The following is a 23,596-nucleotide window of genomic DNA, read 5'->3' as shown; positions in this document are numbered from 1 at the left end:
CCATCAGTGAGGAGCAGCGCAGAGAGGAGCTGCACACCGAGACAGTGAGAAGAGAAGACAGAAAAAGAGAAGAGAAGGAAAGAAGGTAAGTAAATAACAGAGGAGGACAGTAATGTGGAAAAGGGAGGGGAACAGTAATGTTCAAGAAGGGGGACAGTAACGTGTAAAAAATAGGGGAGAGTATGTGAAAGGAGGGGAACGAAAATGTGGAAGAAGGAGGGGAACAGAAATGTGGAAAAAAGAGGGGGACAGCAACGTTGATGAAAGAGGGGGACAGCAATGTTGATGAGGGGAACTGTAACGTTGATGAAGAAGGGGGATAGCAGTGTGGATGAAGGAGGGGGACAGCTATGTTGATGAAGGAGGTAGTCAGCAGTGTGGAAGAGGAGAGCGCACAGTGTGATAAAGGTGCACAGTATAATGATAATGGGGGCAGAACCTTATTACAAATAATATATATTCTTCATTTATATTATTCATATATCATTTCATGTTTGATGTTTATTTGTATTACTTTCTTTAGTAAAGTGTATTATATGATTTATATTAAAAGAAAAAGCATTATTGAATGAACAAATAATTTATAAAAGTGCAAAATTATTTTTCGCAGGGGCTGCCGGATATGCTAGCACCTGCCCCAGATGGGAGATACCATTATTATCGTTTATTTATATGACGCTACAAAATTCTGCAACACCATACAGTGGAGAAATAGAGCATAGTGCTAAAACGTAGAGGACCAACAAGCAAAATATAAAACAAGCAAATACAAAACAAGTACAGGAAAAAAATACAGGAAGAGTGCAAGAATAGTAAGACATTATGTACAATACTATACATTAGGCATAACATGTAAGATATAGAACAAACAAGTGTTATAGAACATATAAGAATGTAAGTATGTAAGGACGAACAAGACACTCTGATACACTGTGTATCCACCTGTACCTGCGCCCAAGCACCAGAAGGGGGAGCTGTGTCAGCGAGTCCTCCTCTGCTTTTTCACGTAGGGCTGGAACTATTATGCGAACAGCGGAACTTTTTTCCATCATCTGAATTCGAAGGGAATAGTATTGTATCGCACCCATCATTTCCGGGTCGGGCCTTTCGAAGATGGAGACTATTCTGGAGCAACAGCGGCGTTACCATGAGGAAAAAGAACGGCTCATGGATGTCATGACAAAGGAAATGATGGCGAAGAAAGCCACGGTGAGAACTCGGGTGGGGGTCGATCATGTTGCTGCTCAGTCATGTCCGGGGCAGTCGGTGCTCGGGTCTGCGCGGGGGATTCTGCCCCTTGGTTCGTGTGGGTTACGTACATGGGACATGTTGTGTTGGAGAAAGTGCACTCGGGCTCATATACTATTAATATATTTTTATAATTACTATGTAGCATTTCCAAGCTATACGTTTGCTGTGTTTTGTGTATTTGTGTTGGAAAAATGATCTTTGTAACAAATCTAAACTAGATGTTTTGCCTTGAATTTGATTGTAACCTGTAGCATCCATACTGGTTCATGTTCACTAGTAATCGGGGTAGGATTAGCAGGCTTATTTGGCTAGTCTTGTGCTAAGAATATGTGGTATAATCCTTTGCATCACTTGAAATTACATATCTGTTATGAGTGAAAATAAAGCATGCACAATACTAAATACCTATACTGAAGTCACTTTATTTAGTGACATGTTATCTATTTGCTTCTAACCTGCTAAGGGTATGTGCACACAGGAAAGGTTTTCTTTTTTTTTTACCATTAAAACAAATCATTCAATAAAACTTAATTTTGACAATCATTTCAGTATGTGTTTTTGTTAAAAAAAAAAGGTACTGTTTTTTGTATTTTGCATTATAAAGTATGATGCATTCTTACATTCCTCTTTCAATATATATTTTTTAACGTATTTCTGCCTGAAAGCAGCATATTGCAATGGATTGAAAATACATGTGCTTTTAGATATGTTTCCATAGTCCCAATGTAAAAGATGTATAAAGAAAATCTGCAGCACGCTGTTTTTAAAATGACAAAAGATAAAATAAAGTGTGCATTGTTATTAAATTAATCATAGGAACATGGAATCTGGCTGTGTTTTATCTTCTGTCCATGGCCCTCTCTATCCTCTATCATGTCTGCACCTCATTCATCAAACTTCTATATACTTGTATTGGTGTGTGTGAGATGATTTATAACTGCTGAGTTTTGTGGCACCTTACAAATGGTGATTTGTAGATAACAATGTTTCTCTCTCACTTCAGTTACGCGAACAGATAAATTCAGATCACAGAGCTCGAGCAATGCAGGATGTAAGTGCTGATCATTTCTATTTAAGTTGCCTTTCTGATAAACAACAAAACTTACTGGTTTAAAACTCCTTGCTTATAACTCTATGTATTTTTATTTGTAGAGATACATGGAAGTGAGTGCAAACTCCAGGGATTTATACGAAGATAAAGATGGGTAAGAGAAATTACTTATTAAAATACTCCTGGTGAAGAATTGAGCCTTGGCAGAGCTAATCATAGAAGTGGATCCATAACATAATAAGATCTAGTGGTATTTTGAAGTATGACTTATATTGTTGAATGTTTCAATCAGTGTTTTTAAATTAATGGTCATTTGGGTATTTCAGATTAAGAAAGGAAGAACTGAATGCAATTTCTGGGCCCAATGAGTTTGGTGAATTTTACAACAGACTCAAATTGATTAAAGAATTTCACCGGAAGCATCCAAATGAGGTGAGTTTATTGGTCAGTTTCTGTTGTGGAATGTGTACAAGTCAGAATTCATGTCTACAGGTGTTTCCAGGATCAGAAAATAGAGCAATTTTTTATTTTTTTACTTGTGCAAATTAAAACAGGTCTTTTTAATTTGGATATACTTTTGTTTGTATAAACTATGACCCATTATCATGTATTTGTAATATAAATTTGGATTATGACATGAAAAACTTTAACTAAAAACACTAGTAGTATGATTTAAAATCGGGTTTCTCAATTGCTGCATCCCCTTAGAGTGAGTGAGAAGAACATGTAAATTTACAGGAATTTTAATGGTGATGCCTTGATCTATATAAATCTAGGCATGGCCATTAAATTTAAATGTACATGTTTTTTCTTCTCACTAACTCTAAGTTGGGGCAGCGATTGAGAAACCTGATTTTATCTATTTAGTGATAGTCTGAGAATATCTATGCTCAAGCAGCTCCCATAAAGGGCCAGCCATCATAATCGAATAGTATTTTAGCGCAGATCAATTTTGACCTTTTTCCTAGTAGTAGAATGTGTTATATGTTGTAATAACTTTTTGTGTCTTTGAAAGATTTGTGTTCCTATGTCGGTGGAATTTGATGAGCTGCTGAAGTCCAGGGAGAACCCGAGTGAAGAAGATCAAAGTAAGTACATGGTGTGTCCTTAAAATGCCCATGGTTATTTTCCCTTCAACATGAGGTTCCTTTGCACTGATCTTTAAAACAGACTTCTCAGTGCTCCAATTAGTTTAGGCATTTTTGTTGACATGGATAATATTGAAATAATTGCTGAGCTTGATTTCGGGATGACTTTCACCTTGGTAAATCTTGTTTTGAGAACAAAAGCTAGGCACTGTAGCTTCTAGTCTGAGCCTTATAACTGTTAGTATTTATTCATTATTTTAATAACAGATTTGTTACAGCCATAACTGTAACACCTTACTTTTTAACGTTTATTTCACCTGTGGATGACTCATACTGTTCTTGTCTCAGATCTGGTGGAGTTCACAGATGAGGAGGGTTATGGTCGATACTTGGACCTTCATGACTGTTACTTGAAATACATCAACCTCAAGTCAGCAGAGGTAAAAGAACAAGAAAATCGGTATTTTAAATGGGAAAATGTCACCTGACAAGAAAAAAAAGCAGGCAAAGAGTTGTGCTAATCTGTACTAATCTGAAATGTTGAATATAACAATGCAAGTACCTTCAAACTCTGCTTATGTTTTTCATATTTGCAACTTGCTCTAGTGTTCAGATATGCTGAGATGCTTTTTTTGTGTAGGCCAACCTATGTCCATTTTTACTGACTTGTGAAAAATACAGTGAGCAGCCAGCTTATTAGTTACATCTGCCCATTTCAGGTAATGAAAGGCCCTGTAAAGGTTGAAGTAAATTGTGCAAATGGGCACAGTCAGTCAGCTGAGTTTAACATTGTCGCTGTCAAAAGTATTGCAGTGTTACTCTGTCACTGATGGGTTGAGGTAGGCACACAAAAAAAAAAATGAGGGGGCACATAGGGGTCATGGATCTATGGTTTTGTTCGGCAAGATGTCAACAATGGAAGCTGGTAGTAGAGTTGAATTGATAGATGTGATTCAGTAGTACACATTGGGGGCGGGGGGGGGATTCAACTGGCCGCATTACTGCCGAAAGTAACGAGGCCTGTGCATTATTACTGTTTGTACGGTAAAGTTTAGTGCTGATTTCTGCCGTGACCAGAAATGCCGGTTAAGATTACTGCATTAACAGTAACAGAGCACAGACCATGTTACTTTTTGGAGGTAACGCAGCCAATTGAACCCTCTTCCCCACCCCCCATTGGGCGACTTTGTAGGTATAGAGCAGCATTTGGAAAGCAACAGGATATTTGAACAAGGTTGCCGATCACATGATTCCTTATGGCGTCAATGTACTCATCTGTGATTGAGCAGAATTTCGCTTAATGCAGCATCCTTCCCAGTCACTAAATCTTAATCTCAGTCCAACAGTCTAACATGTTAAGTTGAGCAGGAAGAAATTAACCACCAGCTAGTTTATAACAACTATAGGAGGTATTAGAGCCAACATGGTTCAGCATCTGTGCCATGCTTTTGACACCATCTTGGGTCCATGCCCAACAAATTCAGACTGTGAGAGCAATCCACTAGTAGTTGATCCTGTTAAAGTGGTTGATTAGTGTAAACCTTACAAATGCTGCTTATTTTTCTAATAATGTACAGGGAGGATGCTTACTGTTTTAATTGTCTTTTTAGAAATTGGACTATATCACATATTTATCAACTTTTGACCAACTTTTCGACATTCCTAAAGAGAGAAAAAATGCAGAATACAAACGGTAAGTGATTTCAAATGCATGTTTAGTATATACTGGTGAACCAAATAACCTGTTTTACTAACCCAGTCCACCCATGAGAAATGGTCTTCAGGGACAACCCCATAACTGGCAGTCCCGTAAGGGACAATTTGGGATATAACAGTCTGCGGTTCACATAAAGCAGTGAGTTTAGCTGACAATTTTATTTTTCTCCTGTGTCACTTGCTGTTATACCAGGCATTTGAAACATAATGAGGGATTGGACATGGGATATCTTCACTTCTAGTTGGTAGGAATGTGGGAAACTCACCCCGCATGTACATTTACAAGAACATAAGTCTCTATATGGTCCTCTTGTTTAAAATGACTGTGTAATGCTAATTGACAAGTTTTTAGTCATATATTATTTCTTTTACAGTTATTATAAATGTGACCAACAGTAAATTTAAAAGGAAATAGTTGTTTAAAATAGAAGAGTATTAATTTCCAGATGTGATTTCTGTCCCAACTTTACACAGGAAACTGCCGACAGACAAGTAACTTTTTTTTTTAATACTGCCTGTTTTTTCATGTAGCACACACATATCAACTTTCAATTTCAGTGTACAAATAAGCTATCAAGTATTTGTGTGCTACATGAAAAAACAGTCAGTATTTAACTTATGTGCAAAACCGAACACTCATTTGCACCCCTTGCATTGTAACATGGTTTTGTCCAGGAGACTGAAATAAGATTTCTCTTCATTTAAGATCCTTAATGAATCGGGCCCGAGGTTCGTTTATGTATCAATGCAATGTTTTATTTGGACCCTGACATTCAATATTCTATTTCAGCATATCAGATTTGAGCTCTCATCCTGACACGTTTCTATATATATTCCATGGTATCGCAGGTATTTGGAAGTGCTTTTAGAGTACCTACAAGATTATACAGACAGAGTGAAACCATTGCTGGATCAAAATGAACTTTTTGGAAAGATACAGAATGACTTTGAGAAGAAGTGGGAGACTGGAAGCTTTCCAGGATGGCCAGTAAGTAATTGACATCAGTGGTATAATGTAGGCATGTCAAGGTGATTTTCCGGATGGTAGTATATTTGAAACCGTCGATTGACATTTACTGTGCCAGTTAGGAGCAATCTGCATAACAAGGATCCTATTACATTGTGTTTGTGCAATCTGTGATTCATCAAATACATCTTCTTTCACCCTAAGCAAGGAATACACAGGCAGTAATCTTTTTATGCAGAATACTTGGAGTAAAGAGGGATGTTTCCTGTTAGTCTTTTTTTATTTTCTTCCGGAATTTGGAGCACCCAATCTCCAGTTTATTCCACGTGTTGCTGGTGCTGTTCACATAATGTTAGCAGAGAGAGTTTCCCATTTGATACCTATAAGAGGATGATACACTATTTAATTGCAAGATCCTGCTTTAATACATTTGTTTCTACTATGCTGGTACCTATCAGCAATGAACTGTTCTCTGCTTTCACTTTCCCTAGACATTCTTATTTGTATACAGCTGCTACAATTATGTAAACTATTGTAAATAAAATGTAAAAAATGCCATGTTATGCAGCTCTATTTTATTTTATCTGTGGGGAAAGCAGAAGTCTTCCTAACTGTGAATCTACTCCTTGTTTTTAGTCATTAAAAAGCCCAGTTATTTGTTATTTTATTTGGTGACTACCAGCATTCATAAGAAAGTATGTGTACATTTCCATAACCGTGGCTTAGATCTTGCCTTGTGATCCATTAGTTTGCTATGCCTTTCTGTTCACAAGCGGATTGGGAGGCCATGAACCATCTTGAATGCAGTCAGATTCTCCTGGCTCACCGTAGTTCTTAATTGTAATCAATAACTGATTAAACATAATAGCCTAGCTGCTTCCTGTCACCTTAGTTGCTATTGCGTTAATCGGAAACACAGGGATGTTATGCTTAGTTAACAGTCCATGAGGGAAATTCAGTTAGCCGTGTAGTGTCTCACGGATGTTCTGGAGACACTTTGTGGTGGAGATTTGTACCGCGATTGACGGCAATGTGCATGGCACCTCATCACTGGCAATTGAAATCCCCCCTAAGAGGCATATTCAATAAGGTGCTGGATCGCGGTAACGTGCAGAGTGCGCATTACCGAAGGGAATACAGTACTGCAATAACGCAGATTTTTCCTTGCAACTCTGTGGTGCAAAGGAAGATCAGCCTTATTGCGTTGCCGCGGATTATCGTTTCGGTACGTTACCGCGCTCCCGGCACCTAATTATACTCCTAAATGTCAAATATAATTTCAAACACTCTATATTGCAGTATGACCACTAGGTGATACTGTTCTGTTAAATTATGTGACAAATTTGTTATTGTACTGTATTTAGGCACAACGGTCAATATTTAATGCACCTTTTCATTAAAATTTGCAAATAAGAATAGAAATAAAGTACAATTAACAGAATATTCTGTTAATTTATTCTTAATGGGATTTCTGCAGTTCTTGAATATCTGAATATAGGATAGTGTTTTAAATTTTGCACTAATGTTTATCTTTTGTGATTTGCAGAAAGAAACTAGCAGTGCCCTTACACATGCAGGTGCTCATTTGGACCTCTCTGCCTTTTCATCTTGGGAGGTAAGATTCCTGCGGCCAATGTGAATCCTTCTTTTTCTTTCCTGTTTTCTTTTAAGGTATTAGGGAATATTGTGTTTTTAACTGTTGTCTATATAGATGACGCCTGTAATTGTACAACTATGATTCTTAGTAACTTTATTACAAAATAGGAAAACATTTTGTTTGAACAAAAAATGTTCAGGAGTAGGTAACAGAAATGCAAAAATAAGTCCTTCTGATTGTTTGTTTCTTTTTTCTGGCAGGAAACGTTTTGATGCGTTTGCCTTTAGTCAGTTTAAATAGACAGAGCACGATCAAAGTGCATATATATTGCTAGGAAGCCATGCAGATTGTAAATTCTTGTGCGACCTCTCCTTGTTTACGTTTGAATGTATGTAGATCAGTTTTGCGGTGTGCTGGATTTTAATGTAAAAAAAGAGAATTATTTACTATAAAGATCAATGGCCCCTATAACTACTGTATTGTTAGCCCATTGAAATGCACATATGTGAACAGAGTCTTAAGGGTTGCTTCATCCTGTTCTAAAACTGGAAGTGCTGCCTAAGCTGACACAGAAGAAATGAAATCCCATGAGGTTCTTTGGCGTACCATGTATCCAAGCTCACTTTAGTGAAGACCTATTGTTAACAAAGTAAAGTCAGGGAAAAATTTTTAGTGAATTAAATCAAAAGTTAGGAAAACCATTGCCTTGACATTTGCAAATATTGTTTTGTTACCTGGCTGTCATTTTTATAATATTTATAATAACATTTTTAATTTTTCTTTTCTTTCTGGCAGGAGTTAGCCTCTCTTGGATTGGACAGATTGAAGTTGGCCCTGCTTGCACTGGGGCTTAAATGTGGAGGGTAAGTGATGTAGCTTTTTACATGCGTGTTTTTGTGTTTTGGCCGTTAATTATTGTAATACAGAGAAAGATAACAGGGCATTTTTTACACAGATTCTGATATTATAAACAGAGCAACTAAAATGGAAATGGCAGGATAAACTTATTAAACCACTGTATAGAACTGGCAGAGGCATGTAAGTGTGCCACCATTTCACCTTTTAATAGATGTAACTACTGCAGTGATTGTAGCATGGTGTAAGCAGCACTATGAAATTACAATTTATAGACTGTCTTGTCAGAGTGTATAATTTATTTATTTTTGGAGGGTGTAGTTTGGAGAGAGACAGCACATCCAGATGAAATGCAGTGAGAGAGTGACTAAAATTGCCCAATTGTGCAGAATTCCCATGGAAAAAAAGATCACTTTGTGACTTATGGACTATGAAGTTGCATATATTGATTTTTATTCATTGTGTTCTCGAGTTGAAATTCACTGTGCATTTATATGTAGGTCTTGATTTAACTTCTCTTTTCCTTTCTTTTTTTATACCAAATTTATTTAATAACATTTTTGCCCTAGAACTCTTGAAGAAAGAGCGCAGAGACTTTTCGGTACAAAAGGAAAATCTTTGGATGCCCTGGATTCATCTTTGTTCACAAAGAATCCAAAAGCAAAGGGTATCAGAAGGTAAATATCTGGTATTTTGTGCTAAGCTGCACATCATTCTCATTTTGTCTATTGGCAGCTGCCTGTTGTTGGAAACTACCTCTGCAGGTTGTCCATTTGTTAAGATGTACCTGTTATCAGATTCTGTAATTGGGAGGAATTGTAGTCGAACAGGAGAACCTGTATATAGACCAGGTTATTTATCAACTGGGGGGTTTTAACAGACAGAAAAGTCTCTAAAAAAAAAAAAAAAGAAAGATGAAGGGTGGTAGTCATGCCCAGGGGGAGAATTATTGAATGTTCAGTGAAGGATATCAATGCCATGAGTCAAAGGTCAGCATACTTTTAGTAGGGGGCTCATGGTTTTACAGAAAGAATATTTGAGAATGCGTGTTATGTATTCCTGTGGTACACATTACCAATTCTGTTATAGCTTATCTGATCACGCCGCTGGCGATTTCCAGACTGCTGCTACCTGGCAGGTGGCGCCAGATATGTGTTTGATGAGCTTCATTTGGCACCTGGTTGACCCAAGTGGGAGCTCAATTTGGAGAATTGTGTATACTACCTTTTTTTTTATGGTTCTCCAAAACTCTTGGTGCTTCAGACAAGTCAACCAGATGTGGATGAGGTAACAGAGTGCCATGCAGCCCCTTCAGCATCTCTCCAATTTATCAGGAAAAGTTACATTACCTAACTGGAACATAGTACCAGTGCTGCATAAACTTCTATGCATTTTTTTCCCCTTCATTTTAACGCAGGTAAAGTTGGAGGACTTACACAACCATATCTAGGCCCAGTCCTCCTCATCTAATGTCAGTCTCCCAAACAAATTCATGAGTGTCCTCTGAGACTAATCCTTTTTTTCCTCAAGGCCTTCCACAGACACAGCGGTTCAACAGTTGTAAAGGGTCTTGCAGTTAGGTAGTCCTTCAGTAAAATGGTCAAGTTTGAGCTGCAAAAATTGACAAGTTCTTATGCGGGATATTAAATGTAACATGGAGACCAGAGAATTATGGAAATATCCGAGAGTGTGATACATGGTTTAAAAGCCTTGACTTGTACTGTTACTAGTACGAAATGATGCGGAGGTGACTCCGTTTGCCTAAACATTAGTCTTGGGTGAGCTAAGATGAAAGTGAGAAATTTGCCATTGAAGCCCATAGAGCCTAGGTTCCCAAAGTGTGCGCCGCGGCTCCCAGCGGTGCCGCAGCGCTGTCACAGGGGTGCCGCAGTGCTGTCACGGGTGCTGTGGCCAGGAGGAGAAAAAAAAACTTGCCAATCCGGCGTTGCCCAGGACCCAGCATCCTCCTCCCTCCTCGTTTCTCACTGAATGACGTGGGGGATGTCATCACGCCCGGCATTCAGTGACAAGCGGCAGGAGAGAGGATGCTGGGTCCCGGGCACCGCCAAATTGGTAAGATAGAAGAAAGAAGGTCAAGTATGGTAAGTAAATAAACAGAGGGGAATGGTGACAGGAAACAGTAATGGAGGGGCAAAAGAATGAAGGAGGGGGCACAGAGCGAGTTAGCTGTAAATTATTCTTTGACAGAAATATAATTGAAACAAATATATAAAATATATTCTTTCCCTTGGATTTATGTGTATTATTTTTGCATACAACTAAATAAGTATTTCTGTCCTGACCTAAATGCTTATTACGTTTTTTTGACCCAACTACTTATAAAACAGGACTGCTTGGTAATTATTTTGGAGGGGTGCCTTGAAAAAATTGAGACTATAGGAGTCTCGCGAACTGCAAACATTTGGGAACCACTGCCATAGAGGACAGAACACACAATATTTTTCGGCATTAAGCTTAAGTACTAGGGAGTGAGATTTATCATCGTGCAGAAGTCTCTCAACTGTTGGCATTGGCTTTTTCATTTATTTTCCTGAATAAAGCTTTTCATTGAAGATTTGCTCATCCAAAACATCGGCTCCTGGCCTTACTTTGAAATATGTAGTCTTGTTTTTTTTATATAATATGCTTGATATGTATGTAGTTTTGTTTGTTTTAGGTACACCTCGTGCTTGCTCCATAATATATTATTTTTTTCTTTGATTCACTCAGCTTTTTATTACTTTTTCTTTCTTTTTTTTAGTGCACTGTTGTGTTTCTACAGATATTTATTTTCACTTCTGCTTATGCTGGTTTTCAACCTTTGTTTTCCTTTGCCAGCTGAGTCTATTTCAGTATTTATCACCACTTCTGACCTTTGTAAAAAAGTGTTTGTAGCTGGAACTTACCATGTGCCAAACAAAAGGGATTTTCATCTTTAACAAATTTAAATGCATTTTAGCTAAAAACCCCTAACATTATAGAAAATTACATATTTTATGCAGACACACTATCCTCTACCTAGTGAGGGTACGGGAAATTAGGAGTTCCTGCCTAAGGTGGAACACACCCTTTATGCGTTTATTAAAAAACATTCCTATTAGAAATGCAGCTTCCTGCCTCCTTGTTGGGTAAAAAAACAGACTTGAAATGTTTAAGAATAACCATTAAATATTGAACTTGACTTCTGCATACATGGATTCCCTGTGCACTGATGTAATGTGTATATTGTATCTATTTACAGGGACACAGAAAAGAACAAGGACATTGCTTTTCTTGAAGCGCAAATTTACGAATATGTTGAAACCCTAGGGGTAAGTTACAATTGGTTAAATTTAAATCTACCGATTTAGAGGGATATATTTTATATATTTTAGTTCTGTATTTTTTTTTAGTTATGTCTAATGGTGATGCGCCTTTCCATTCATTTGACAAATTTGGGCGTTTGGACTAAATCTACCGCCTATGTATGTTATTTGTGTGTGTCTGTATGTTTATATAAAATGTGTGTGTATATATATTTTTGTGTGATTCTATTTAGATACACACATTTCTTTACTGAATGACCAGAGGGTTTGTGCACACTTCATGACAAAATCTATTTTATTTTTGTCGGTCCAGGCAGATATTTTATTGTCCCTTTTTTGCAGGATATGTATTTGCTAGCATATTGAGATTTTTTTTTGGGCTGTTTTTTTTATTTTCTGGGATCTATATTTGTAAAATGGGCACAAAATAAGAAAAAATACTTTTCCTTAATTGTACCCAAAACTTCATGCAAACTGTGCCCAAAATGTAACAAGCTATTTCTGTTTTAAATGTGTTTTTCTTTATGCGGTATCGAATTTATAGTACCCAGAGACAAAAGTATACATTTTAGTTTTAGAAGGTTTTTATTTTAATTTTTTTGAGGTTATATCTAACTGAACATAGATGCAAAATATCCATGTACACAAATCTTTATGTTGGAAGAATATTTGTGATGGTGCCTTTTTGCAGGTTTGGAATCACAAATATTTGTGTCTCTTTATACAACATGTGTCCATGCAACAGATCACTGACTTCATTTTGGGGTCTAGAACCTAGGAGCGTGATGGAGACCATTTTTAAGCCAATTTTATCTTTTTTTTTATTTTTATTCTTGTAGTTTTTCTTAACTTCTAAACCAGGGGTGTCCAACCTTTTAGCTTCCCTGGGCCACATTGGAAGACGACGAGTTGGTTTGGGCCGCACATAAAATACACTAACCCTAACGATAGCTGATCATCGAAAAAAACCATAGAAAACATAGTTAACCTATTAAACTTACTTGGAAATGAAGTTAGTAAGAGTTAGGAAACCTGTTGCAGAATCATGATTAAAGCAGTAGTCCCATTACCAGCTACAATTTAACTTACCTGCATCTGTCCCTTAGTGGGGTTCGGGGGATTAAATGCCAAAAACTTTTTTTTCTCTCTTTCTGCACCCATGAATCATTTTTTTTTATTGACCAGTTTGAAATGGTCACCGATATAGGTAGCATCAGGAGGACTAATAGAAATCTACAGAGATTTAAAGATAGGGTGGTGGGAAAAATGGTTCATGGAGGAGCCTCCGATGAGGGTAACAGTGGGTGATATTTTCACCCTACTCAGCACTGCACATTTAAAATGGTTTAAATTTTAAACATACAATCATCTCTTAATATTTATATTAGATACATACAGAGAACACAAAGTCCAAATTCAGAGTAACAACAATAAGATACTGGGTAATCTTTCACTGCTGCTGATAGTTCACGCGGGTGACTCCCCTGTGCTGCGCTACGCAATGGATGTCGGGTGTGATGACGTCACCCCCGACATTTACTGCAAGCGCCACACGGAGGAGGAGACCAGGGAGGGAGCCTGAGCGCCAGCTGACGTGACCGCAAGGTAAGTATTTTCTCTTCTTTTTTTTTTTCAGGTTTTTTTTTTTTTTCAGTGCTGCCCCCTTGCCACAACCAAAACTCCTGCTGGGCCACATTTACAGGCATGCTGGGCCTGTAAATGTGGTGGGTCGTTGGACAACCATGTTCTAAACCTACATAGGAGCACTGTATTAACTCTATTTTGCTCAACATGGCTGCCGCTAGCTAAAGTTGATCCTAGTACCAAAATTGTTTCAGTTACAACCACAATGGAGAAATCGCAGGCAATCACGATCTCTAGGTAACAGTGTCTGTCTGTCCGGGACATATTAAGTGGTTCCCTGGACACAGTGCTGGAGAAAGGTGGTCACTGACATCTGTGTTTCAGCACTAGGTGGATGGGGGCCCCAAATCAGCACTGTTTTATACAGAATTTTAAAATGACGCTTAGATTTCATTGAAGTCTAAGTTGCATTTTCAAGTCGTTTCACTGTTGTAAAGCGGCTGAAAATGCTGTAGTAGAAAGAAAACTTATAACTTAATATTGTAGCAGAAAAATGTTGTCCCATCAGGGTGACATGTTGGTCTTGCTTGCTTTAATTTTCAGGAGCAGCGACATCTGACACATGAGAATGTGCAGCGCAAGCAGGCCCGAACTGGTGAGGAGAGAGAAGAGGAGGAGGAAGAACAGATTAGTGAAAGTGAGAGTGACGACGAGGAAAATGAGATCATTTATAACCCCAAAAACCTTCCGCTTGGGTGGGATGGCAAGGTGAGAGATCATTTGTCCTGTAGCAATTTAAATGGACCGCTGTACACATACTGCCTAGACAGGGGGTGTGATACACAAATGTAATTGTATGTTCTGATAAAGGTTGGCTACCATTTAAACATTTGTATATCACAATCTTGCAGTTGATTTTAGGTTGTTGCTATACGGAGAGTCTATATGCAATACCCTTAGAATTGCAAGCGGCAGAAGTCTTAAATCTCTGAAACTTTTGGGTATGGAGGTATGGGCCGATTAAATCTTCCTTCTAACTACTGCTGAACCCACAGCGACACTGAAGACAATAGACATTAGGGCTGACATTTAAGGTAGTCCGTCCAGTCATAATTAGCAAACACACTTACTACTCCTATTACAGGACTTCATTTTTTATGGTGGTGTATGCAGATGTTGCTGTTCATTTGAGATGCCATTATTTGTGTTTTCTCCCCTGGTAGCCTAGTACTAAAGGATATATGATATTATTGGATGATATATTTGGGGCATCCAATATGACAGCAGACTACATCCTTAGTTTGTTCATAAGTGGCACAGATAAATGGCCAAAGTGAATGTATATACCAGACAAAATGTCAGTCACAAAGAAAATAGTGAAAGACCACAAAATAAAGAAACCATCACAGAGCAGAAATTAATAGCAAGAAAATGGAGGGAAACACCTGATGTGTAAGGATCCTGCGTTCTGTGATGTAGGCTATAAGCTAAGTAATGTACATTGGGGCATGCATGACGGCTTCTAAGTTTTCATAAAAAAATTCTTTCTTGTAGCCCATACCATACTGGTTGTATAAACTACATGGACTAAACATAAACTACAACTGTGAAATATGCGGTAACTATACCTACAGAGGGCCTAAGGCTTTCCAGCGTCACTTTGCAGTAAGTATCTTCCTATTTGAATATTATGTATGCGTTTGTTACAAAACCTAAAGAAGCTGTAATAAGTGTCATATTTTTCAACTTTTGGTCCAGGAATTGTAACTGGTTTCCTTGTGAGTTGCAGTGCTTTCCCTAGAAAATGTATCTAGACAGATGGCATTAAGAAGTAGCTGGGTGGGGGCAGTTGTAATACTTTACAATGATATTGAAAAATCTTGGACGTTATTGCCCACACCTACCAGGACTGGTCAGACTGATAGTCAGTGTTAGCTGTAGTGCTCACATAGTGCCTGTACAAATAGGGGAAACAATAGTTTATTCTATTATATAGAACTATGTTGGTCTCCAAGAGCTGGGTGGCAAGTAAACACAGCCGGTGGTGCTCCCTGGAAATAGCTGCTGGGGAGAGCAATGAGTTGACTGGGCAGGAAATTATAGAAGTGTTGGCTAAAGATATATCTATTTGAAAGGACCCTAAAATTGTTTACTGAAGTTGCTCTTACTGTGACTGTGTAAACAAATACAGTGCTAGTGAAAACAGTGAATATTCATGCATAATTCTCTGTACTTCTCTTTTTAAACACTTTTTAAAATAATCATATAAGTAGACAAAGGAACAAATATGTCACATATATTCTCCACTTACAGTGTGTTTCAAGCTCTCTGTTCTCAAGGTATTACAACTAATGATAGTCTGGTTCTTTCCAATTAACAGGAATGGAGGCACGCGCATGGCATGCGGTGTCTGGGCATCCCAAACACTGCTCACTTTGCCAATGTCACACAAATTGAAGATGCAGTTTCATGTAAGTGATTGTCTCTTATTTTTTTCTCAATGTTTAGACTTAGTGTGGCAGCTACCAGGAGCCATTAAGGACAGGTATTTGTTAATTTGGAATCATGTTGCACGGGTTTGCATTAAATGTAGCAACAGAAAAATAGAAGTAATTGCTACATTTGTATGTTGCCAGTATAGTGTATTTACACGTGCAAGATATGTTATCCGTAAACCAGTTATACAGAAAAATAACTATTGCTACTGTTATATAGTAATGCTATACACATTGATGTGATCGTTGAGCATTTTCCCCTATAATCACTGAGGAGCACTGCTAAACAATTTTGACTATGGGAATGTCAGGGGCAGCTCTAGCAAGGTACATGGCACAATATTTATCTCATAACTAAAAAGAAAATTTGCCTTCCACTATATGTATGATCACGTGTGTGTGTGTGTGTGTGTGTTTTTTTTTGTATTTTTAGTTCTATAATGTGCCACATAACTTGCTACAGCTTCAAGCAATAGTGATGTTCGTAAGGAACTTTCTAACCTCCACCTGAATGTATGTCATACGTTCCCAAGCACAAATTTTTCCCCTTTCTGTCCAAAAGGGTAAATTGCTTGGTATAGTTGTCAGCCATATTGTGTGCATGCTACGAAGAGTTACAGTCTTTGATCATTGAAGACTATTGCCAAGTATATTTTAACTTAAACACCTTTTTGTCACTGCTGTAATAAGCTCTGCATGTTTTTATTTCTTTATAGTGTGGTCAAAACTCAAGCTCCAGAAGGCATCAGAGAGGTGGCAGCCTGACACAGAGGTAAGCAAGTCATGACACAGCAGGGATCCTCACATAAGAAATAAACAACCGGACTCGACTGACAGTTAATGAAGACTTGAGAGATGGCACAAAATATATCTAGTTACTTTCATTTCAGTAATTTAACCTTCGTTTATAGGAAATAAATCCATCAGGGACTTGGCACAACCCTCCCAGGTATATTACTTGCTGGTCTGTGACACAAGCCCTGTTGTGCTGCTGTGTCTCCTGTGTTCTGCCTAGTAACCCAGCAACTGATGTCAATACAGTGCGTTACTGGGGAGCAAAACACGACATAAGAATTATATTTGAATCTTGTACTTTACTTGAGAACATGCAGATCACATTGCTTTGATGCCATAATTTTAGCCCTCTTTGGGTAGTGCTTAATTTATTTTCTGCAATTATCACTGTTGTAACTATATATAACTTTATCTAGAGGCTGGAAAATGCCTTATTTTGATTGCACTGCACAGGGTACCATCAGCAAGGTCATATAAATTACGGGGAAAAAAGCATGAAATTGACTGAATACCCTGGTTTTATATGTATTGAAACTACTGTGCATAATATGCAATATATACTCCTACAAAATTAATATAATTAACATTTACATGGACAATAGATTATCAATACATAGGTCTACTATATATAGCTCTAGCAATAGCTACCAATAAGTTAAATAACAGGGTTACATACTTAAAACATTTTAAAAAAGCATACACAGTAAATATTTCATGGTAAAGACCCCTACACCCCTTCCTCAGAACAACAGAGTCCTGACGTCAAGTACCCTTGCCATTTGGGAGATGCTAGTGGAGATTTTCTTTTTCAGTCCAGTCATGGTATAGAAACATATTTTATATTAATGTGGCAGAATGCTTTGTCCTGATGGCTAAACGTGTAATTTTAGTTTTTGGTTTCCTTTCTTTAGTTTAAAGTTAACTGTCCAGTAACTAATGCTTCTTAACCAAAATGTGTATATCTTTATGTACAGGAGGAATATGAAGATTCAAGTGGGAATGTTGTTAACAAGAAGACCTATGAAGATTTGAAACGTCAAGGCCTTCTCTAATACCAGTCCTTTTTTCCACAAGTTTCATTATTGTTTTTTTGTTTGTATTCGATTCAAACTACTTTTTGTTTGCTGGAGCCCATTGATCAGTGTGGCTTGTTACTTGTATGATTGTCTTTTTTTTAATTAAAATGCAAACAACATTTTCAGTAAAGTTTGTATGTAGTCAGTTAAACCTATTGGAAATGACCAAAAATAGCTGTAAAAGAAAATTGTATATTGTATTCAGGTCACTTATCCTACATCTGTATACAATGACACGGCAACTACATGGGTGAGGGATGTCTTTCTGATTAGTTTGATGACCTAGTTCTTACTGAAATCTACCAGTTGATATATTTTCCATGCTGAGAGCCAGACCACAAACATGATATCTACTATAATGTATAAGTTACCCTCCCTGTGTAATTGGTGTAGGCATTCTTTCAGCAACATGTTTTCTAGGGAAGAAAAAACACTTGTGTAAGACTAGTCCTTAATAGCAAACTTTTTATTTTATCTTTTTATTTTTTTTTTGCTAACACATTTAATGTGGGCAGTTAGTGTTGATCTGTAACCACAGTTCATTGCATTGCTAATTTTCAGTTCCCAACCTCATGTGAGAACACTGCCTCCCCTGAATAGCTTCATGTAAATAGTGTCCCGCTTCACAGATCTCCACCTTCTGTTTCACTGTAAAACGGTCCATTACATGCCTCACCCAGTATGACTTATTCTGCACTAACTTGGTTTCACCTACTGGTCCTAGGAAATTGGCAGGTAGCCTGCAGTTCAAGGATGGCACTGGCTGTTTTTAGGTTTTTTTTAGATCCTCACCGATCACATGCTCCTGTCATAGGAACCTGAAGCAAGAAGCTTTTACCAGTGATCTGCTTGTTACAAATTACTGGTATGGAGCTGAGCTTTTGGTACCGACTAGCACTCTGCGTGTTGGCTAAAAGGTGACTGCAGCCTCACCTCCATTATTTTAAGGCTATATTTTGCTCCATTTAGGCACATTTTACAATTGAAAGTACATTAATGTGCCAGTAAAACAATGTAAATAAAAAGTAAAAATGTAAAGTTTATTAACTTGAAATAAATGGATCCCTAATGTTGCCTTACTGTGGTGAGTTATTTAACTCACAACTGAGTATAAATAAGGGTCAAACAAGCAGTAAGGAAAGCTCAAATTAGGACACAATACGAAAATAGATGGTAAACAGTATTTTTCCTTTTTGGACTTCCCGACAGCCAATGCTAATGGTTTAACTTCCTACTCAGCTGATAGACAGGAAATTAGAACACCTGGGGCTATATAATGTGACTCCTCTCCCGTAAGGTCACACTGCAGGCAGATTGCATCCCAAGTCAAGGGGTAGCTCTTTTTAACCACTAATTTCTCCTGTCTGGGGGACACTTATACAGTGGGTTGTGTGAGGGGAATGGAGTTTGGCACTTAACTAGTTAACACTGTCAATGTATGCTGCTGACAAACCCCTCCCCTCTGCAAGCCACCCTGTAGCGTCTTCAGTTTTCGTTTAGTGCCCAAGGGAGTTGTGCTCACTTATGCTAGATAGTAAGGTTTTGTTGTTTTTTTTACTTAATATGTTTTATTAAATTTTTATTTTGTATTACCTGCAGAGGTGTGCTCTGTTCTTCTCACAGAGCACACTCGTTTAGTAAAAGCAGCAGCTGTCAGAAGAGAGAGCAAGACAGCTTTCACTGACAGCAGAGATTTTTTTTTCCTGCTTCTTTGCAGTGCTGACAGGCAGCTTATATAAGCTGTTGTCACACTGGTCCATACTAGGCGCTGCCACGAGTGATAGAGAGCACCGGTAATCGCTGCCGTTGGAGCCTGCCATTGCTGGGCTATTCCAAGTCTTCTCCCTCAGAAAAGATGGGGGGGGGTCCTTATTTGCAGTGGCCAGGAGATGCACTGAACGGTGATTACCGCTTAGAAAGAAGCAGTACATCGCCTTCACAACCATTGTGCTTTCGAGTGGAGCAAGTGCAGGACGGAGAGAGCTAGGATAATAGAGTTCCCCTACCTGCAGAGAAAATTTGGACTCTCCCAAGGTGCCAAGATCTGCCTGGGAAAAGAGGCAGCAGCTTCTTCTGAGGGGGGATAAGCAGAACTGCTGATAGACTTCTGCTCCAAACAGCTTAGCCTTGGGAAGGCTAAGTACCAATAAACCTTTTCTATACTCTCTATAATAGAGAGAGAGAGGTGTATTAGAAAACTTATTCATGCAAATATATTAGTAGAATATTATTTGCATAAATATTCTTTGGTTTCACACATAGTATCCCTGTTAAGGCTATCTTTTGACTTCTGTCATAGATTAGTTAGTATATTTTGTCTATTTCTTGTGTGATTGCCTGTATTACGGACCCAGAGGAGTCTGAAATATCAGGGGATTGATGACCTGGTGGTAGCAGTGCGGCAGCATTTCAACTTCTAGACCTAAAGGAGATTAGACCTACATATCAGTCTTTTTTAAAAGGGTCAGAAGGCAGGCGATCCGTTTTTTCCTCCATCTTTGGAGTTAAAAGAGATCACAGAAGCATATTGGAAACAACCTGATCGTAGGTTTGTTATTCCCCGAAGGTACCTGGCTCTATACCCACTGCAGGAGGATGATCTAAACTATTGGGAACAGGTCCCAAGGGTTGATATGCCAGTAGCACACTTAGCTCGCCCCACCACACTCCCTGTTCCAGGGACAGCCTCCCTGCAGGATTCCATTGGCAGTAAGATAAAGGCTTTCTTAAAGTCCATCTACATGGCAGCAGGTTCTTCATTTAGACCCATGTTTACATCAGTCTGGGTTGCCAGAGCTATGGAAACATGGGCCGACCAGTTAGCTACAGGTCTGCAAGATTCAGACTTTCTTCCCCTTGCCCTTCACCTCAAGGAGGCTTCAGGGTATGTGTATGAAGCTGCCCAAAACGCAGCTTCCATCTCCTCCTCTGTTTCAGCAACAGCAGTTGCGACCAGGAGGGCCCTATGGCTGAGGTCCTGGGATGCGGACACTGAATCTAAGAAATCGCTAGAATTTCTCCCTGTTCAGGTGGAGTGTTGTTTGGGCTTGAATTGGACAGCATAATTTCCCAGGCCACAGGAGGCAAAAGTACTTTCCTAACAGTCAATGTCCCAAAGCCTAGGATGCCCAATTTTGGCTCATTTAGACAGCCCTTTTGGGGTGGCTCATTAGGTCAGAGCAAGACCATATGGCACCAGAGGACACTCGCACCAAGGTAAGTCTTCCTCCTCAAGGAATCATCCCTCTTCCAAGCTCCTGGATAAACCTGCAGCTTGGTGCCCACCACCTCCGTCTCGCGGCGGTGGGAGTGGGGGACGTTTGCTTCTGTTCAGAGATCAGTGGGCAGAATCCTTGGAGGACAGTTGGATTTGTGGGATCATGAGAGGTTACATAATAGACCTATTGGGCCCAGCCCCTCGTCGGCTTTTCGCAACCAGCTTGCCTCGTGACCCACAAAGAAGACAGGCAATGCTCCTGTGTTGCCTCGCTTCTTTCCGCAGGAGTCATCCAGGAAGTTCCAAAAGAGACCTCTTTTTGGTCTGAAAGCCGGATGGCTCCTTCCGCCATATCTTGAACCTAAAACCGTTGAACCTTCACCTGCAGGTGGTCATATTTCGGATGGAATCCCTCAGGTCGGTTATCAACAGACTGGAAGCAAACCAGTTCATGGAATCTATAGACATCAAAGACGCCTACCTCCATGTTCCGATCTGGAAGGCACATCAGGCTCTTCTCAGATTCACAGTGGGACCTTTTCACTTCCAGTTCACTGCTCTCCCATTCAGCCTTGCAACAGCACCAAGGGTGTTTACAAAAAATAATGGCGGTGATGGCAGCTTATAATCATTCTGGAGGTGTGCAAATAGTGCGCTACCTGGACGATTTACTAATCGAGGCTGCCTCGGCTCACCTGCTTGAGCAGCATCTACAGCTCACCATCAGGATCCTGGAGAGACATGCTTATAAATCGGGCCAAATCCCAGTTAACCCCTTGCCAGAGAATGACTTTTCTAGGACTGATAATGGATACCAACAATGATCCAACTGATCAGCGCAAAAAGCACTTTTGGCCCAAGATCCATCTCGGTTTGCTCTCTGACTGAGACGGATCTACCCTTTGCTCCTCTGTGCTTTGAGAGGTGGAACAGAGAAGGCAGTGGGCGACCCTAGCAATGGGCGTGTGCACATATTTTACATGCTATGCCGAGTTGAAAGCAGCTGCAGATAAGTCTCTAGGAGATGTATCTGTTGTGGGTGCTTTCACTTGGTGCAAAAAAAAAAAAATTGGTGTGCCCAACCCTAGTGCTATTTATTGGGCAGAAGCACTAATATAAATATATATAATGTAATTTATTTATTTATCGGCTTTACAGGGCTGCTGGTACTGATACACTTAATTGTATCATGCACACCGGCCCATAAGGCAAATATAGATCTGTGAGACTTCTGGAATCCTGTATAAATTATGGGGTGCAATTTACACTTATGATTTCAGTGTAAATTCCATCCAACTCTACATCAGCACCCCTGTGTGTAGATTATACATGTGAAATTATTAAAGGTACAGATAGCCATTGAAGCAAGCTAGAGAGGTGTTACATTGCATGTAAGTCTTCTGAAGAGGACTTTTAAGTTTTCTCCAAAATGTTAGAGTTTAAGCCACATATTACCTTAGACATAGAAGATTTACTAAGACCCTGTACGTGTATAAGGGGACTCTGGAAGACAAGCATTGGTTCTTGTATAGTGAGAGGGGGACATTAAGGAAGAACACATATCTTTTAAATTTGATGTAGTTGAAATGATACTTAATTGGATTAATAAAGTAAGGGGAATTCAACATTTAACAGCCATGGCAACATTACATTTCTTTGAGGAAAGTCACTGCAAAAGCAGTGGTTTTTTATATATCAGGTCATTAAAAATCTTATTAGAAAGGAATGAGAACAACCAGAAAGGCTAAAGGGTTAAACCCTAAAATGATTGAAATCTATTTTTTTTTTTCCAGATAGGTAGAAAATGGGTCTTTATTCCAAAAGTACTACACCAATTCTATCCACAAAAAATACTATTCCACTGGGTGATGATTGCCCCTTGAACAACTGCATGGATAGAAGCATGGACAACAGTGTTAAGAGATTATATATCTGCAAGGATAGCAGTTAAGTCAGGTGTAGCAGTGGTCTCAATTTTTAGAGTCCTTAGTCTTTGGATGGAAGCCTTGTATAAAGATACCCAGGGCATGTTTAATGGAGAATGGTTTTTCAGAAGAAAGTAAATTGAAGAATGGTATTGGTTTTCTATGTAAAGCTTCCCTTAATATGGTTATGCTATTGGCAACAACTATAGCTTCAATAGTGATGGCTGGGACAGTGTTTTGACTGTGGCCCTGATCAGCTGATCCTTATTAAAAAAAAAAAAATTGGTCATGCTTCTTTTTGAAGGTTTTGTTTGTTTGATGATAAACTAGATTCCAAGGTCTAGAAAGTGACTGGAGGGAAGACGCCATTTGCTACAAGATGTAAAGAGACCATTGTCTGCTCACAACAGTTTAGAGAAGTAATAAGATAGCACACCAACTATTTCTTGAACACTTCTCTGCATGGCTCCCTCACTTGATTTCAACATCTCTATTGCTAATCCACGTTCCAATGCTGTTTACAAACTACTCCCTCACTTGACCTCTCCTAGTGGATTGAATCTCCTACTCATCAGGATGGCCACTGTCTTGATCTTGTTTTCTCTAGACTATGCTCAGTTTCTCATTTCCTTAATACACCTTTCCCCCTCTCTGATCATCACCTGTTTAGCTAC

The 23,596-nt window shown here is 38.8% G+C and overlaps 1 protein-coding gene across 1 annotated transcript; it reads left to right on the top strand.

Moving 5' to 3' along the window:
• The first annotated feature begins 1,070 nt into the window (after positions 1-1,070).
• SF3A3 (splicing factor 3a subunit 3) lies at positions 1,071-18,854 on the top strand. The gene is made up of 17 exons (XM_075195412.1): positions 1,071-1,209; positions 2,255-2,302; positions 2,404-2,456; positions 2,629-2,734; positions 3,318-3,390; positions 3,739-3,830; positions 5,001-5,083; positions 5,956-6,094; positions 7,620-7,688; positions 8,466-8,533; positions 9,095-9,202; positions 11,767-11,836; positions 14,018-14,182; positions 14,969-15,079; positions 15,795-15,885; positions 16,626-16,681; positions 17,679-18,854. The coding sequence occupies exons 1-17, from the start codon at positions 1,114-1,116 to the stop codon at positions 17,754-17,756; spliced, it is 1,506 nt and encodes a 501-aa protein (XP_075051513.1). The 5' UTR covers positions 1,071-1,113; the 3' UTR covers positions 17,757-18,854.
• The last annotated feature ends 4,742 nt before the right edge of the window (positions 18,855-23,596 follow it).

Source organism: Mixophyes fleayi, chromosome 2 (assembly GCF_038048845.1).
Source record: "Mixophyes fleayi isolate aMixFle1 chromosome 2, aMixFle1.hap1, whole genome shotgun sequence".
In the NCBI taxonomy this organism is placed as follows: domain Eukaryota; kingdom Metazoa; phylum Chordata; class Amphibia; order Anura; family Limnodynastidae; genus Mixophyes; species Mixophyes fleayi.
This window is presented reverse-complemented; position numbering and strand designations above follow the sequence as displayed.

Bases quoted from the DNA above. Each gene is read 5' to 3' on its own strand.
- SF3A3 (XM_075195412.1), top strand. From the start codon at position 1,114: ATGGAGACTATTCTGGAGCAACAGCGGCGTTACCATGAGGAAAAAGAA. The intron at 3,391-3,738 runs GTAAGTACATGG...TTCTTGTCTCAG, and splicing joins CCCGAGTGAAGAAGATCAAA to ATCTGGTGGAGTTCACAGAT. The intron at 14,183-14,968 runs GTGAGAGATCAT...TCTTTCTTGTAG, and splicing joins CGCTTGGGTGGGATGGCAAG to CCCATACCATACTGGTTGTA.